The sequence below is a fragment of the Tubulanus polymorphus genome, chromosome 3 (assembly GCF_964204645.1).
Source record: "Tubulanus polymorphus chromosome 3, tnTubPoly1.2, whole genome shotgun sequence".
Taxonomy (NCBI): domain Eukaryota; kingdom Metazoa; phylum Nemertea; class Palaeonemertea; order Tubulaniformes; family Tubulanidae; genus Tubulanus; species Tubulanus polymorphus.
Genome location: NC_134027.1, coordinates 18,656,744 through 18,671,745, shown reverse-complemented (window position 1 = coordinate 18,671,745; position 15,002 = coordinate 18,656,744). Strand labels below are relative to the sequence as shown.

The following is a 15,002-nucleotide window of genomic DNA, read 5'->3' as shown; positions in this document are numbered from 1 at the left end:
AAATCTTGGTGGATTTACATGAAACTTGGTTTAGGGTAAGGGCTGTTCACCCCTGATGAAAATGGAAGTCATGGGCCTTCAAACATAGCCACCAGGGTGGCCATCTTGAATTTCTTGTTGGCACGATACAGCCTTCAATTCTTTATGGATCTTCATGAAAATCAGTGTGAGGATTAGTGCAGGTCAGATGTCCACCCCTCTTGAAAATAGAGGTCATCGGCCATCAAATATGGATGTCAGGACAGCCATCTTGAATTTCTTGCCAGCGTGATACATCCTGTAATTCTTGATAGATTTTCATGAAACTTGGTGTAAAAATTGAGGCAGCTAAGCTCCTTCCCCTATTGGCCATCTCAACTTTCTTGTTTGCAGGATATGGCCTACAATTCTTGATGGATTTTCATGTAATTCAGTGTGAGGATTGGGGTAGGTGGATGTCCACCCTTTCTCAAAATAGAGGTTATCAGCCATCAAATACTGAAAATGGAGGCTTGAACAAAAGTTGAACACAACACCCCCACAAGTCGGCTTAAATGAAATTAGCATCATGTATTATGTTTCATTTTGGGTGTTATATTTTTTATTTCATAGGAGGGCCTTTGGCAGAAAGTAATGAATATTTAAACAGTGTAGAAAGATTCCACCCACAATCAAATAATTTACGGACAGTTCGTGAAATGTTAACGGCTCGAGCAAATTTTGGTGCTGTCAGTCTTAATGGTTTGATTTATGTTAGCGGAGGTGAAAATGAAGTAACTTTACAGTCAGCCGAATGGTAAGCTGTTAACAGTCTCAAATACGTTTCATAGTGGTGTTCACACCTGATACAAACTTCAGTTGCAGACTCCAGAGTAGACTCCACGTACCTTGAAATAGTGCATAATGTTGTTTTTGGACTATTTCGATCAAGCAAATAATTTTCGAATCACATTATTCGAAGATCAAGCGTAGCCCATAATAGCTTTTGTTTTTAATGAAAGATAGGGTTCCTACAGCCCCTCAAAATCCAAAATCTATTTTTGAGGGTACAAAATCCTTCAACTTCTTAGTTTTAGGCCTATTCCAAAAATTGTATCTCTCATAGGATTTTGTATCACAAATTTTTATACGAAATTCTAAAACGATTTATTCAAAGAAAAAAATGAATACCCATGTTTGCCAGCCCTGCGAGCACCAGAAAAATTTTTGAATTTTCTCATGCTCTCAGACGCAATCTGATCTATTTAAACCAAGAAAATAACTGCTCTGACAACATGTTGAAATCTGAAATGCCATTTGCTAGGGCCACTTATAACATGCCACGGCTGCTATTTCTATAAAGCGTGCATCTGTGATTGACACATGGATTACCCAGACATAATAAACAAGAACGATCTCAATTTTTATCTTTATCAGGCCATCCCAAAATGATGGTCTGTTTACCGTAACCTGATCGACCTGACTTCAAAAGTAATGAGTGAAAACTTTTTATGGGATTCATTGAAATGAATTTTATTTTTTGATAAAGACAGCCGACCGACTGACCCACTGCCATGTATGAGCTACGTATCTTTTAAGTCAGGTGTGCATCGTGTGAAAACATGCCTCGACTATGGCCTAGTTTAAGTTTTCCAGGAATCTGGCAGTGTTCCCATAAGCTGCCATTTATTCGTAGTGGCTATATTAACCCACTAATATATTGAATCAATTGCCAAAAATGGCACGTTATATTGAATCAATTGCCAAAAAGAGCACGTTATATTGAATCAATTGCCAAAAAGGGCACGTTATATTGTCAAAAAGGGCACATTATATTGCAAAAAAGGATACGTTATATTGTCAAAAAGGGCACATTAATTTGCCAAAAAATTTAGATAAGGGCTCCAAAAAATAGTTTGAAAAATCCTGTTAAGGGCAGAATTTATCTCCAAAATGAGGGTGCATTCAATCATATTACTGAAGTGCTCTGAAGGGCATTACTCAATGAGTATCATATATTCTATAACAAGCACGTTCAAATTGAAAAGAATTCCTGAAAGACACATTAAATTGTAAAAAAGAGCACGTTGAATTACCAAAAATTCAGAAAAGGGCTAAAGAACGGCTCAAAAACATGACTCAATAACCATCACATTCTAAACAGGGAATGTTCAAATTGCAATAAATACTAAAAGTGGTATGTTATTCCTGAGATTCAGACAAAAGGATTTTTTGCTTTTTTAACGCCTCAGGTGCCGGTACTCGAAAAACGCCTAATGAAAAACACCCCTATTGTAAAAAAATGTCATTGGTGATCAAATATGGCTGCCATTGGGGTGGCTATCTTGAATTTCTTGTTTGCACGATGCAGCCCGCAATTCTTGATGGATTTCCACAAAATTTGGTGCGAGGATCAGGGTCAAGCTGTCCATGTGTCACCCTGATATAATTTGCATATTTCGTAATCATATAGATCTACAATGTCATATCGAACAGTTCATAACATTTCATAGCTCTACTACATATTAATAATGATAATAATAATAATAATAATGATAATAATAATAATAATAATAATAATAATAATAATAATAATGATAATAATAATAATAATAATAATATAATATAACTTATGACTATAGTGTCAATATGTGCTTTAAGGTCGTAATCAACATGTGACATTACTCAATATGTTTTCACAATAATTAGCTATAGTCAGTGCTCATCGATAATTAATTAATGTCTCTCAAACATGTCACTAGGTGTTTGTTTGTGAGTCCTGATGTCTACAACTTGGCTGACACCTAGTTCTCACATTATACTCATGATTCTGTATATAAAGCCTATGTAAAGCTATGATAATGATTCTCATTCCGGGATGCAATAAAGATTGTACATATAAGGTTTAACTGCCTTGTTGTTCTTGATGGATGGAATCCTGTACCGCTAGTGTAAATGCTAGTTCCCCAGCCAGCCTGCCGATACAAAAACCAGCCGGTCACACATGCCTTTTTTATAAGGGGTCATCAAACATGGCCGCCAGGTCAGCCATCTTGAATTTCTAGCACGAAACGGCCTGCAATTCTTGATGCATTTTCATGATACTAGGTGTAAGAATTTTGGTAGGTGAAATGTCTACCCCTTATTGAAAATTGAGTATGGCCACCAGGGTTGCCATCCATCTTGGATTTCTTTTCAGCACGATGCCTACACCAATTCTTGATGCATTTTTTCATGTAGCAGCTTTTTTCTTTGGGGCAGCTAAATTGGGTTTGTCTTAAGGATATATTAACAGAAAATGAACATTATCGCCACATAGCCTATACCTCTTAACTATTTTAAAACTTGTTACATCGTTACAATGTAAATCATTCTGTAAAACTTTGAATACTGAATCATTCTTCTTCTACTGCGTCATGAAGGTACAAGACCCGTGGGCCTCTTGTTTTATTTTGGTGCAAAGCCATAACAATAGACCCACTAAAATTGTGTCATATCTTGATTATATTGAAATGATAACAGTTATATATTATGAAAATAATGACGATACCAATACGGTACTTAATCATGAATTCGGTTGGCATCGAGTAGGAAAAACTCATGCACATAGCAAAGTGGCGCACGCTTTGAAATTCACCCACGTGCCATTTATTTTTCAAACCCATATATTTATTCGAGTTCATTGTTCATCGAAGAAATAACATTTTTGCTGGATTATGGGTTTGGTATTAATTGAACAAGTTCATAATAAGCATTTTGATGAGTGGGCTATACTTGATCTTTAAAATCCAACCAGAATATCTCCAACAAAGTAAGTCCGTCCCAAGAAATTCGAGGTATGCTGAGTCTACGTATGGTACAACATTTTTGCAAAGGTGAGACTTGCAAAAGTATGTCTTAATGGAAATTTAATTGATTATTTTTTTGTAGTTATTGCCCAGCGACAAATCAGTGGACGATATTGCCAGCATTATTAAACCCGAGAAGAGGATTTAGTCTCGTATCATACCATAGTTGTTTATTTGCTATCGGAGGATTTGATGGTAAAAACGATACGAACACTGTTGAAAAATATCACCCTAACAACAAACAGTGGCAGACAGTATCACCAATGACAACCAGTCGTTACAATCTAAGTGCAGCAGTGGTTAGGTATCCATTAGATAAACTGTGTCATCAATGCCGAAAGATATCTAGTTGATCCAGTAAAAATGGAAATTTTTGGAATACAGAAAAACTTTGAACAAAAATTAATGTATTGTGTCTTGGCTTTTATAGACAAATTGAAGTAAATCTACCGTCTCATCCATTGATAAATGATGAAAATAAGTTGCAATCACACAAGCATTTTTGACCTGGGCCAAATATTAATTTGGGCTGGGCAAATCGCTCACATGTGCCAAATACTGTAGACTGTTGACCTTGCTTACCTCAGATCTTACAGGACCGTGAAATTTTGTCTAAGGTAGGCGACTTCTGAGGTAAAAGCTAAGACCATAAAAGAAAATTTCACATTATTGATAAAGCATAAATCAATGTAATTCTTTATTTATGGATACTGTATATATTATAAAATTGTGCCGAAGGAATCAAGTGTGAATATTCTGATTATTAAATGTATAATATATCATTTTTCATCTCATTTTAGTTGTATATATATACTACTTCATCAATCCGATAGATATATATGTAGTGCTGAAATCAGATCAGTATTATTGGGATTCAAACCTAAAAGAAAATTTAATGACACTTCAATGGAGTCATCAGAAGTCACATATGTCATAATTCCTGTGTATCAGACTGATTTCTCATCTTATTCGATTTACCAACACACTTATGGAAACACTGGAAACTTTACGGTTTTGCCTGCTTTTGGTGTATATTGTCAGTATCTGGTTTATGTTGTGTTTAGACTGCTGTACACTCACCACCTGCAGTGTAATCAACTTAAAAAATGTTGAAATATGAATGATTGTAGATTCAGCCCAGAAAATCATAAAACTAGGGGTCCAGGGAGACCATACCCACTTGGTAAACTTGGCTTCATAATTTCTTTAATCAATGCCCACGGGATCAAATACAGTTATCAATTACCTGGAATCTCACCACAATTAGAACATATCATGAGCTACAATTTTGCAATTGATTTTGGTTACAAAATATGCTATCAGTATAAATGAATACAGGGTTCGTCGCGGTGCTTGAAAAGCTCGAAATGGCTTGAATTTGAGAAATACTACTCAAGCGCTTGAAAACAGCTTGAAAATAGATCGAAAGCTTGAAATAATTATTTTTGACTTGAAATAAAAAGATATGGCTTGAAATGCTTGATTATCACAAATTTTCTTCTTCACGAATTTTTTTCGATGAAATCGCAGACAGAATATGTTCTTGAGTTGTTTCTACGCGTGCATCATGTTTTAGGCATCCATAAAGAAATTAATTGAATTGTATTGAATCGCGAGACTCGCTTGCACTGCGACTTGTGGTGAAACTCTCCGGTGTCTGGAGACTTGAACATATGGGGAAATTTCAGTCATGCATGTTATCGAGCATTGATGTAAAATGGCATTGAAATCCCACACCCGGTGTGAGAGCCATATTGAAGGCACCGCGACCTAGTCAAAGTCATTGAACATTACAAATTTCGTATTTGGCCTTCCAAAAATAAAGGTCTGTTTGCCGTCACCCGACCGACCCGACTTCAAAGGTACCGAGTGGAAACTTTTTTCTTGGATTCATTGAAATAAATTTTATTTTTGATACAAATGGCCGACCCACTGCTGATGTATGAGCTACGTATGTTTGAAGTTAAGTGTGCATCGTGTGAAAACATGCCTCGACTATAGTTGAAGTTTTCCAGGAAACTGGCAGTGTTCCAATAAGATGCCATTCATTCTTAGTGACTATATTAAAGCTGGTAATGTTATAGCGTGCATATATTCAATCTAATGTTTCATTTTGAACACAGATTTAGGATATTGTTTCAACTAAAAGAGGTGATGATAAATTTGTTGTTTTTCTTTTTGCCCCAAAATTTTGCAAAAAAAAAATGATTCTACCTTCCTACTGACTAATCCCAAAAATTTTAGTGGGTGTAACGGCAAAACAGACAATTAATTTGGGATGGCCTAATATCCAAATCTTGATTGATATGAATATTTAAGCTAGGAAATGCTGAAAATCATTGTGATAAACGGGTTTCATCTCTAACAGAATCGTATCAACTCGGAGGTTCCACTGGAATAAAAATTTTACCTCTTTTTTAACATTTTTATACGAACCTGTTAAAAATAGGCAAATTGGCTGCGACTATCGAAAATTGCTTCAAACGTGCCTTAAAAAATAGCTTGAAAATGGTATAAATCTAGCTTGAAATGGCTTGAATTTCACCTGAGCTTGAGACAATGAACCCTGAGAATAGATTGTATGTAATTCGATATTCAACTTGAACAGTACTCATTCGTTGATGGAAAAAAGTTTTTATAGGAAAATATCAACAGGTTTAACTTAAAGTCTTGATATTTGATTATCATTAGCACTGTCATAAGATATATCTCCTCACATGGATTGGAATCACCCAATTCTCAGTTCTTGCTACCAGGGGAGTTAAATATTGAATTATATACAATTTTCTATTTATATTGGTACCTATGCATATTTTGTAACCGCAAGAATGCTAAGCTCAGGTCGACTTACGACTTGATCGGATCATTTGATCGGAATGAGGCGAGTTGGCGACTTAGTATAATCGGCAGCACCTTTTTGGTGCACTTATGACTGCGTTGATTGATGGCAGACCAATGGTAAGCTGAATCTCAAGGATAGAACAAGTTCTATTTTCTTTGATCCGATCGTCATAGCCAATCAGCAATGAGTTTTGCGTTACAAGACTTTGAGACTCGGCGAAAATATAGTCGTAGTCGACCTGAGTGAAACACATCGAATGAAGGTGAATGGACGAGAAAGTTAAGCACTATTTAAAAGAATTTTGTCCTAACTATTTTATGTAAAATTGAGTTGATGAGCTGGGGGTTGATCCAATCGATTGGCAGGTAGGTGCTTTAGCTGCAGATTTATGTGTGGGAAGGAATAAATGCACTAAGCACATGTTTATTGATGAGTGTGGGGAGAACACTGGTGTCTTATGAAAATGTTGCGATATAGAACAAAACACCAAAGATAATTTTATATTTTCAGATACAATTGTATTCAAATTAGCAGATTAATTTTTATCTTACAAAATTTTCCATAAAAGTTCCATAAGTCAGCACTTTTGATGGGTCAGCCAGGAAACCGTAAACAAAGACTATTTTTTCATGCCTAATGGGCTAAATTGGAATTAGAAAAATAAAGAATGCATGGTTTTTGTAACATTACCTCAACAACCTTGAATTTGAATGCATTCATTATGCTTGCCACAGCATCATTTTGATAGCTTTAAAGTAAGTGATAGAATGTGTTAACGAGAACATGGGCCGGTTTGCCCTTGGGCCAAATTGCTCCGTGTGATCAGTGCTATTGTTTCAGATTGAAAATATACATCTAGGTTTAAGTTGATACTATTCCTACCTTCAAGTATTACAGTCAACCCTTGATATACCGCCCACATCAGTGCAAAAATATTGTGGCTGTATATCGGGGGTGTTTTACTATTTATTTGTATAGAGATGTACATTGAAAAAACCTGGAGGTAGGTGGGGATGGTGGTATATGGGAGGGCGGTATATATGCTAATAAAATGAACATTTTATCCGATTTTATGCGTTATTATCATCCACAAATCTTTAAGTGTATATCCTCATTATAACGAACTCAGATACAGTGATTCATCACATGTAACAAATATAGAATTTCGTCCCAAATAAGACAATTTAATTATTTTCATACTGGATATAACAAACTATCGGTTATAACAAATATATCTTCTGGTCCCGTGAAGTTTGCTGTAACAGGGTTCCATTGTATATATTTTCTTGTTGACGATTGAAATCAAGGCATTTTTCTCATCGACATGCGGTTCATGTGCCCAATCAACTATTAGACATACGTAGCTGTTCCTTTTGACTGTCCATTTTTTTGTTCATTTTCTATGTCTCCGGATTTAAATCCTCCATTTTATCAAAGAAATTAATAAAGAAGTAACGAGCCTGTTGACACGTTCTCATATCTGTGGTCTAGACCTGATATGATTTTGTACTTGGCATTATACTTTCTTCAGTGGAACTTTGTTCCAACGAAATTCCGGCGAATGGAAAATCTGTCTCATATAACTGATGGTCATTTGTCCAGTGTGAAATTTATCAAATTATTCAGTTAGGTCCAACTAAAATCATTCAAGTTTTCATTCTGGAAGTATATGGTACAGCTTAGAATTAACGTAACGTGAATTGCGCATCGTTTGCTTGTTGAACGCTTTACGTTCTCGTTTATCGTTCCATTTGAAATGCATCGTACATGCGATTAAAACGCGTTTTAAAACCGATACAACGATGTATGGTACGTGTTAAATTTCTTTCCAAAACACCAATCATTATCCGTTTTAAACGTAAACGAAACGTGAAGTAAACGTTAACGATGTTCAGTTAATTCTAAGCAGTACCATACTGTCAATCAAAAAAATTTCGGTTTCCATCAAATACGAAATTTTTCAACAAAATTGTGCAGTTTTCACAATTTTTGATGAAACTGTACCTTGGTTCGACATACATTGCACCTTTTTTTACATGAAACCTACTTGTCTGATTTTTTTATCAGTAAGACTGGGGTACCCGCAAAACCAGCTATCCCGCCAGGTGGTGTGACAAGCAGTAGGTCGTTCATTCTCAAAATTAGTTCATTTTCTATGAACATTGAACTGGATTTTTAGACTCCTCAATCCATATATTATCACAACACCCCCAAATATACAATACTTTCATTCCTCTACTTCGTAAAGTTTTCATAAATAATTGATTCGTTTAAGAGAAAAGTTCATTTAGATTTAATAATTGAAATGTAGAAGAAATCAAACGCGGACGACCAATGATTTACTAGCTAACCTGGCGGATCCTCGCCTGCCACGGTAGCCATGCAAGTACCCCATTGTGAGAGTTTTTGACTAAGGGCGGTGCATCTTGGTAACCAAAAGTTGCGGAGAAAGCTAGGGTCAATAGTTAGATACCGGGTGTGATATTGGTCCTAGAAATCAGTGAACAAAAGGCCAGGGGCCTTTTACTTCATGGCGCAGTAGTAGAACTATTCAGTATTCAAAGTTTCTTGTTGTCTAAGTAACTTGTTTGCAAAATATACACTAGTCTCATAAACATGTTATCAACACTTATTGAATATAAGCGCAAATAGCTTTCATAAAAACCATCGACTAAAACTAGTTTTTCATGTAGACAAAGGCTACAGACTTTATGGCTCTATGATTAAAACAAACAATTTAGCGTCAATTCACACTGTTGCAAAACTAAGACTGGCCAATCGTATGGTAGTATTTTGACTGATCATTAGGGGAGTGGCCTGAAATCATCTTCCTGTGGTTTAGATCAAGTTAGGTCATTCTACTCCTGGACACCAAATGAACCAGTCACATCTAATTATATACGTTTTGTTATTTGTCAATTTTTAGGTTGTCTTTGCTTTTTCATCTATGTATTTTGTACATTCTAATTTATGTTAACTTAGATATTTGAATATAGGCCAAGATTAATCTATTTATGTATACTTGAACTCGTTAATTAATTATCTATGATGCCTGTCACTTCAAAATGATTATGTTTACATATCATATCTATTATACCACGAGACATTCTACTCCTAAACACCAAATAAACCAGTTACATCTAATTTTATGTTTTGTTATATGTCAATTTTTAGACTCGTAGAATCAGACTATTGATTGTTTATGGAAAAGTCTTGTATCATCGGATAGATTGTCACTCGGTACACTTTGTAATTTCACAGTACATAATATATATTCATTCTCTATTTTTGCTAATAAACATGAATTAAATATAAATTACATAATTTTTTTTTTTTAAACATATATTAGCAGGGTGAACCTGTTAAAAGTTTTCACTTGTAGCAACAGGTACCCAAATACACACTTCACCCTCACCCACACATTCATACTTTCGCATTTACACATGATTTTCTACTGCTACAGTGAAGGCATACAAAAATAGGTATATAATAGTAAGATGATATAGGTACAGTTAGTTAATACATAAATGATACAGCGAAGAACTCACAGTGACATGATTCGTGAAGAATAGATGAATCTGGTAAGGAGCATGTCCTACATCTTACTAAGTAAAGGGCTTCGGCCTGAGTTGTATCCTCACTCAAAGACGTGTTCCTGTAAACATTATCATTACAATCTTCTGCTGGCTGAGTTGCAAGCAGAATGTGGCCTATGCGAAAAGAGAAGGCCTGCAGGTAGGAGGGATGGAAGAAACAATCTTGTCTCACATCATTGAAAAATACTAGTATAATTAAAAGCAGAAAAATACTAGTATAATTAAAAGCAGATATATTTTTCCTTAACATTTCATCAATAATGATTTTTGTACAAATACGTATAAATATACATAACATAGGTGTTTATTAGTTTACAGCCTTTGAGTATAATTAAATACAATCTAGCCACACTAAAAGGAAAAGAGATAAGGTGAAGATTTTAAAAACAAATGAAAATTCAGGCAAATACAGTTAACAATCTAATGACGAAGGCAATAAATGATCGGAAAGTAAAAACTGATTTGAATTCTTTCCAATCAAATCATCACTTATCGCAGTAGAATAGCGATTCAATTTGATTATTTAATGCAATCTAAGTTGGAAGTGTTTTTTACCTCCGTGACATGCAGTTCACAGATGCAGAAGTATATATACATACACCTTTGAGTGGCTGGGATATCTAGAAGGCAGGGGTCCAGAAGAAAAGACTTTTAAGATGGCAGTTATGTCATACGTCACAAAGGTCCCTACACGGTATTAGATATTTTTGAAGAAACACATCAGAAAATATGCAATTTCTGCAAGGATGAGTTTCAAATTTGCAGGTTTTAATGATCTTTCTTTTCGACGAAACGGGCAATCTCAATGGGTAGGCAGGAGTCTAGACCATCCCTACATCTGCCCCTCTTATTTCAAGCTCTATGTACTTCATAGATGAGAACACCATGGTTTATAACTAAACTAAACTCAACTCTAACTAAACTTTCTTATTAATGATATTAATTCCCTCATGTTGGTGATAGGATTGAGCGTAGGTCGCGTCTCGTAGAAAATATTTGCCATGTGTACTTATAATTTGGTTAAGTCAGACAATATGATGGCCATTTTGAAGTGGGTGGGAGCAGGGTTGTCAAGATATATGTATGGTATGGTATGGTAGTCAATCAAAATAAGTACCAAGATCCTGCAAAGGGAAAGGGATTATGTTTATGTCATATTTGTGGGAATCCGGATTATAAGCCGGGTCCGATCTAAGCACTTGTCCCATTGCTCACGACAAGTATATTCTCATCAGGGCAAGTAGGTTATCATTTATCACCCCCGATCTAGTGCAATTTTTTGTCAAAAAACTTTTTTCCCACTCGATACAACGGATGATAGTGCCACCGATCGGACTGCCTTTGTAGGGCAAGTAGCTTTTGGAGGGGCAAGCGAAATTTCAGATATGCTTGCCCCCGGGCAAGTGGCTTTCATTCTTTAGATCGGACCCTGTATAAGTCATTACCTTGTATGTTAACAAATGGACTGCAAATATTGTCTGGATTAGGCCAAAATCTGGATTAAGCCAATCCGGCTTAAGCAGGTTTGACTGTACGCACTAATGTTTTTTTTGTGTTTCTACTCCATTCATGAATGTGATCACATGTCACAATCAACTGATTTGCATGGGGATTTCCAATGAAAGTCATCATTCATTCATGGATATTAAGATCACTTATTGCGTTATTATAACTGATCACCTGATCACCTGATCCCCCATCAGGTATTGGATTTTCCCCGATTCGTAAATATATCAGCAAAAACAAGCCATTTATTTGCCATTAAAAACTTTATTTACAGCCTCCATGCCAGGTTAGATTTAGGGAAAAAGCCTTTCTTACTGTCCCCAGTGGCGGATTTAGCCTACCGCACTTGCCGCTAATGCGGTAGTCAACATTTTTCCTCTAACAACATTTTATTTATTTCATGGATAGACTTGACTTAGCTGATTCCTTGGAAAAAAGTACCCATATTAAAACAGGATTTTTTTCTTCCAAAACCCAGGAAATGTCATCTCAGCCCTTTAAATTTTTCAAAATTATCTGGGGGAGAACCCATATTATTTAGGTATTGTATCATTCTCTTGGCCTGTTGATTTCAACTAAAGTGGGCTTGACTGTACATCGACCGTACATAACTCTCTACGTTAATATGTGTGGGATCCCAGGGATCTTAATAAGGTAACCTAGATATTAAAATTTTAATAGTCAACCACAAATTATACCACGCCTATACATGAACACCTGCTGATCTGCAGCTAACTGATCAGAGAGGAGACTTCACTCTTTTTGGGAACTGATATTCTTGCAATCAAATTTTCATGAAATTTAAAGAATCGAAGAATGGGGAAATGCTTTAATGCACAATTTGTACGAATATATATGCTCAGTTGTTGAGTTCAACCTGGAAGCCTTTTAATCTGAAAACCATAACATTCAAATTTGATCCATTTGTATTGAAAGGCTCGGCCTAGAAGGACTGGTAAAATTACTGCATCAATGCGATCATCGTCACATAATCCCTTCCCTTAGTATACCTATTACAAATTTTGATGGTAAACCGTAAAGAAGCTACAAGCCTCAGAATTTAGACCAAAAACGGCCTATTTTTGCCACGAAAAAGGGTCAAGGATGGTTATCTTGTGATTGGTGAAACAGATTTTTCATGTATAAACAAAACATCAAGACGACATCTCAATTCCATCCACAGACGGACCAACGAATACAATACAATGTAGCCCTTTGGCTTTGCCCCAAAGTGGGCTAAAATTGCAGGACAAGCTGAAATAAATGATTTTAAAATCTATCTGACAATATCATATCCTTGGTAAACTATATCACATGTCCATTGAATAAATAGTTTGTACATTGTTTTAATATTCACAACTCAACCATTCTCGAAATCTTCACAATGAATCATTGTTGTTATCATCAAGTTCCAATCTTACGGATTGTTTATTTCTTTTTCTTCAACTGTTCAAATCTTCGGGTTAAATCATCAAAATCCACATCTTCACCTCCAGCAGAACTGTCTAATGTAGAGAAACTAGAATTCCCAGGAACTGATGGTAATTCAGGTAATGTATCAACACCAGGGGGTGCTGGAGCCACTGATGATATATTCGGTTGATATGGCATTGATGAATCTAAAATAAAATTAAACTTTACCTCAGATGTTTAGCGCTATTAGCCAAATGCAGTTGTTATTGGGAAAAGTGGGTGTTTTCTGGTGGTGGTGGGGAAGTTGTTTTAAGCCAGTTGGACAGGTATGGACAGACCGGTTTTCCGCTGTATCCCAGATTTTGATAGGTATTCTGTAAAGGCTACCTTTTTTATGGCCAATGAACAATTGATAGGGGGCCTGTGTGGGATCATAGCTCCCTACACTTGACGAAATGTTGTATACTGTTATTTCAGATTATTACAATAAACCTCGGGTATAACATCATTAGATTTAGTGTAGATTAACTTTTATCATATTAGTTTTTAGTCCAAATATTTCCCTTTCAATTTTCCCAAACAATGAATTAACCGTATCTTCAATAACTTAGATTACTTATACCGTAAAAATAATTTGGTCACAATCAGCCAAATCAACTAAATTGTCCTTGAATATAACATATCGGAAAAACAAAAGTTGCTGTAATCAGCTAACATCATCATTACATAGCACATTTTAATTCTACCTTGTTGCAATTTATGACAAATATTTAAAACCACTAGGCGAGGGAAATAGCATCATAAATAAAACTCAAAGTTTTTAGTTTTCACTTGATAAAATAAACGTATGATTTTGGAATTTTTGGCATAGTACCACCTTACTACAACTAAAACTAGACTTAGTCAGTCATTTAGGACAAGGCAAATTTGAATAATTCCTCTCTTAGAACTGCCGTGAAAAATGGTTCATGTTTAATCGAATAGTTCAACTTCTTACATTTTGGCACACCAGCACTCAGTTAAAACAACTGTTTGACCCTTGAGTCAAAATAGTTATGCATCTGTCAATCTGCTATCTGTACCCATCCCTTCAGATGATCGACGCCGACCTTGTCGATGTCATGACAATCAGTTTTTGTCGGGATGACAAATGCCTATCAAAAACACGTGGAAAGGTGTGTTATTTGGATGTTGAATGTCTAGCATTTCGAACTAGGGCAGGATGGCGAATGCCTGTCAAACATATTGTCACTGAAATGACAATCTGTCCGTGCGATCTTATATTATCTTATATGATCTTATTTTATAATAGTGTCGATAACATATTTGTACATAATTATTAACATGATTCGAACCTTATGCACATGTGATACTACGGTACAATGAGTTCTGAAAATATGTGTGAAGTTTGTAATTATGTCAAATCAGGTATTTTCCCAACTGTCCGCCATCCCATAAATACAAGAAACATGATATAGCTTTCATTATCTGCTCACTGTAGACGAAAGAAATCTCAGTCTAAGTGAAACGCTCCAGAGAGCTGTCTATGTTTGAAATAACCCTTGTTTTAATGTCAGTTTTGCTTTGCCCTCGAGTAGGCCTCTCATCCATTCTGCTAGTATGTTAAACTTGTAGATATCTTACTCTCACCAACATTTCAAAATGATTTGCCAATTTGATCAAACCAAAATAATCTGAGGCTTATGTTTTAAACTTTAATAGTCTGAACGATGTCTGGCAATGTCTGTCATGGATATCATCTTGATGTTGGTGATAGGCTGCATATGGTCTGTGCCTGAAATCCTTGGCATATTGGTTATATCCTGGCGAATCTTGTTG

At 35.7% G+C, this 15,002-nt stretch overlaps 2 protein-coding genes across 4 annotated transcripts in view; one reads left to right on the top strand and one right to left on the bottom strand.

The window, feature by feature from the left end:
• LOC141902892 (kelch-like protein 7) overlaps positions 1–9,853 on the top strand; it is a 41,626-nt gene extending 31,773 nt beyond the window's left edge. Inside the window, exons 9-10 of the mRNA XM_074790820.1 lie at positions 592–775; positions 3,889–9,853. Coding sequence (XP_074646921.1) covers positions 592–775; positions 3,889–4,159 — 455 coding nt within the window. The 3' untranslated portion in view covers positions 4,160–9,853. The remainder of the gene's footprint in view (positions 1–591; positions 776–3,888) is intronic.
• A 609-nt stretch (positions 9,854–10,462) lies between these two features.
• LOC141902893 (IST1 homolog) overlaps positions 10,463–15,002 on the bottom strand; it is a 45,340-nt gene continuing 40,800 nt past the window's right edge. For all 3 annotated transcript variants that reach the window (XM_074790821.1, XM_074790822.1, XM_074790823.1), the window contains one exon: positions 10,463–13,369. In XM_074790821.1, the coding sequence (XP_074646922.1) occupies positions 13,179–13,369 (191 nt within the window). In that variant the 3' untranslated portion in view covers positions 10,463–13,178. The remainder of the gene's footprint in view (positions 13,370–15,002) is intronic.